This window comes from Apteryx rowi, unplaced genomic scaffold, assembly GCF_003343035.1.
Source record: "Apteryx rowi isolate R43461 unplaced genomic scaffold, aptRow1 scaffold_1189, whole genome shotgun sequence".
Lineage (NCBI taxonomy): Eukaryota > Metazoa > Chordata > Aves > Apterygiformes > Apterygidae > Apteryx > Apteryx rowi.
This window is the reverse complement of record NW_020447407.1, coordinates 49,141-51,749: the sequence shown is the minus strand read 5'-3', so window position 1 is coordinate 51,749 and position 2,609 is coordinate 49,141. Positions and strand designations below refer to the sequence as shown.

The following is a 2,609-nucleotide window of genomic DNA, read 5'->3' as shown; positions in this document are numbered from 1 at the left end:
GTCGTATTTTTAGCCGCAAACAGTTGCGCGATTTTTTTGGGGGGGGGTCACAAAATTAGAGGGAAAAGAAACGGAGACGACGAGCACCCAGACGAAGCCGCTTGTTGTTTGAAATTGGGGGGGGACACGCAGGTTCCCCCACGGCTCGGCCCCCACGGCTCGGCCCCCGGAGACACCCGTGTGCACACACACCCCCCCCAGAGGCGCCCACCCGTGGCACCCACAGCACCCGCGCTCCCCCTGCGTGCCCAGCCAGGCTGCTCTGGCCCTGGAGGTGTCTGCCAGCTGGGCTGGGTGCTGCGTGCCAGGGTGCTGGGTGCCAGGGTGCAGGGTGCCAGGGTGCTCGGCCCCCACGGCTCGGCCCCCGGAGACACCCGTGTGCACACCCCCCACCCCCGGGGGCGCCCACCCGTGGCACCCACAGCACCCGCGCTCCCCCTGCGTGCCCAGCCAGGCTGCTCTGGCCCTGGAGGTGCCCGCCAGCTGTGCTGGGTGCTGGGTGCCAGGGTGCTGGGTGCCAGGGTGCTGGGGCACCGGGGTGGCTGCTTGCAGTGTGCCTGGGTGTTCGGGCAACGCGGCCGGTGGGGAGACGGGCACGGGGGGGGTGGCAGGGTGGGGGGACCCCAGGGCAGAGGGCAAAACCGGACGGAACTATACTGGTCTATACTGGGCAGAGGGGGGGGCACAGCTGGCTGCTGGCTGGGCCGATGGGAGGGCGTCGGGGGCTGGAGGGCGGATGGGCACACGGGGCGAGAGGGGCCCCAGCACCCTGGCACCCTACACCCTGCACCCTGGCACCCCGGTGCCCCAGAAACCCTGCACCCCAGCACCCTGCACCCAGGCACCTCGCTGCSCCAGCATCCTGGCACCCTAACACCCCAGCAACCCAGCACCCTGGCACCCAGCACCCTGATGCACTGGCACCCAACGCCCTGGTACCCAGGCACCCCGCACCCAGGCGTCCTGGCACCCCAGTGCCCCAGCACCCAGGCGCTCTGCACCCTGGCCCCCCAGCACCCTGCACCCAGGCACCCCAGTGCCCCCAGCGCCCTGGCATGCTGCACGCAGGCACCTCAGTGGCCCAGCATCCTGGCACCCAGGCACCCTACACCCCGGCACCCCAGCACCCAGGCATCCTGCACCCAGGTACCTCAATGCCCAGCACCTCAGCACCCTGCACCCCGGCACCCCAGCACCTCAGCACCCTGCACCCAGGCAGCTCAGTGCCTCAGCACCCTGCACCCAGGCAGCTCAATGCCGCAGCATCCTGGCACCCTTGCACCCCAACACCCCAGCAGCCCAGCACCCTGGCGCTCCAGCACCCTGACATACTGGCACCCGACACCCTGGCACTCAGGCACCCCAATGCCCCAGCACCCCGATATCCCAGCACCCCTGTGCGCAGAGCCACTGGAGCCGCCCGTGCCTCAGTTTCCCTGCCCTGCCCTGGCCGGAGGGGCTGAGCGGAGTCTGGGGGCTGCACGGGGAGCCCAGCACCCAGCTTGGGGATGCGATCAGGTGCCCACGCGGGCACCCGCGGGTGCTCCCGGCTCCGGCCGCYGGGAAGGACCTTGTGCTGCCCTTGTGGCCCAAAGCGCTGCGGGCTCCAGCCGGCATCTTGGGAGCCGAAGCTGGGTGCAGGCGTGGGGTGCCCTGCTCCAGCCCGGCTCCTCGGGGTGAACCCCTGCTCCCAGGGGCTTTTCTTCCCTTCCCTTTTCCTCCCTCACTGGCGTCTCTGGGGGCCGGGAGCGATGGATAGCGGGCGGCTCGGCCGTGCTGCGGCGGCTCGGCCCGGCACCCGCTGAATTATTGATGCTCCGGCGGCAGGAAGCAGCAAAGCCCATAAATCTGCCTCTGCCGGCGCTGGCGTCGCCGCCGTGACGGTGCAGGAAAAGCCCGAGAGCAGCCCCGGCTCCGTGCCTCAGTTTCCCCAGCTGGGGGGTCTGGAAAATCGGGGGGGGGGGGGTGTCCTGCGGTCCCCTCCTGCAGCTAGGTAGCCTCCGGCATCCCCTTGGCATCGGCTCGGAGGGGCCTTGCCCCACTCCCGTGATGCACCCCATGTCCAGGGGTGCTGGTGGGGTGCACTGACCCCTCCGCTCTGGGCACTGCCTCCTTCCCGGCTGGCTCAGTTTCGGAGCGATGCTGGCACTGGAAAGGGCTCGGACGCTGCTCGTGTCCCGGCTCTGCACCTCCTCGCCGTGAGATACCCCGGAAAAAAACGGGGTGCATGTGGCAGCTGAGCACAGCCGAATTCCAGATCTCCCTGGCGGGATGGAGAGGGGAAGCAGGGGCCAGTGGGATGTGCACCCAGGCCAGGGCTTGCACCCATGCCGGGGGGTGCAGCTGGGTTAGGGTTTGCACCCGGGTTGGGGTTTGCACCCGGGTTGGAGTTTGCACCCCGGTTAGGGGGTGCATCGGGCTAGGGGGGTGCATCCGGGGTAGGGGGCACACTCAGGTTAGGGTTTGCACCCAGACTAGGGCTTGCACCTTGGTTAGGGGGTGCATCAGGGTGAGGACTTGCACCCACATAAAGGTTTGCACCCAGTTTACAGGTGCATCTGAGCTATGGTACACACCCGGGTCAGGGTTTGCACCCGGGTTAGGGTTTG

At 69.0% G+C, this 2,609-nt stretch overlaps 1 protein-coding gene across 1 annotated transcript in view; it reads right to left on the bottom strand.

Moving 5' to 3' along the window:
- The window catches only part of AMIGO1 (adhesion molecule with Ig like domain 1), a 5,758-nt gene extending 4,141 nt beyond the window's left edge, over window positions 1–1,617 (bottom strand). The window contains exon 1 of the mRNA XM_026084309.1: window positions 1,571–1,617. Within this exon, the coding sequence (XP_025940094.1) occupies window positions 1,571–1,617 (47 nt within the window). The remainder of the gene's footprint in view (window positions 1–1,570) is intronic.
- Between the last annotated feature and the right edge of the window lie 992 nt (window positions 1,618–2,609).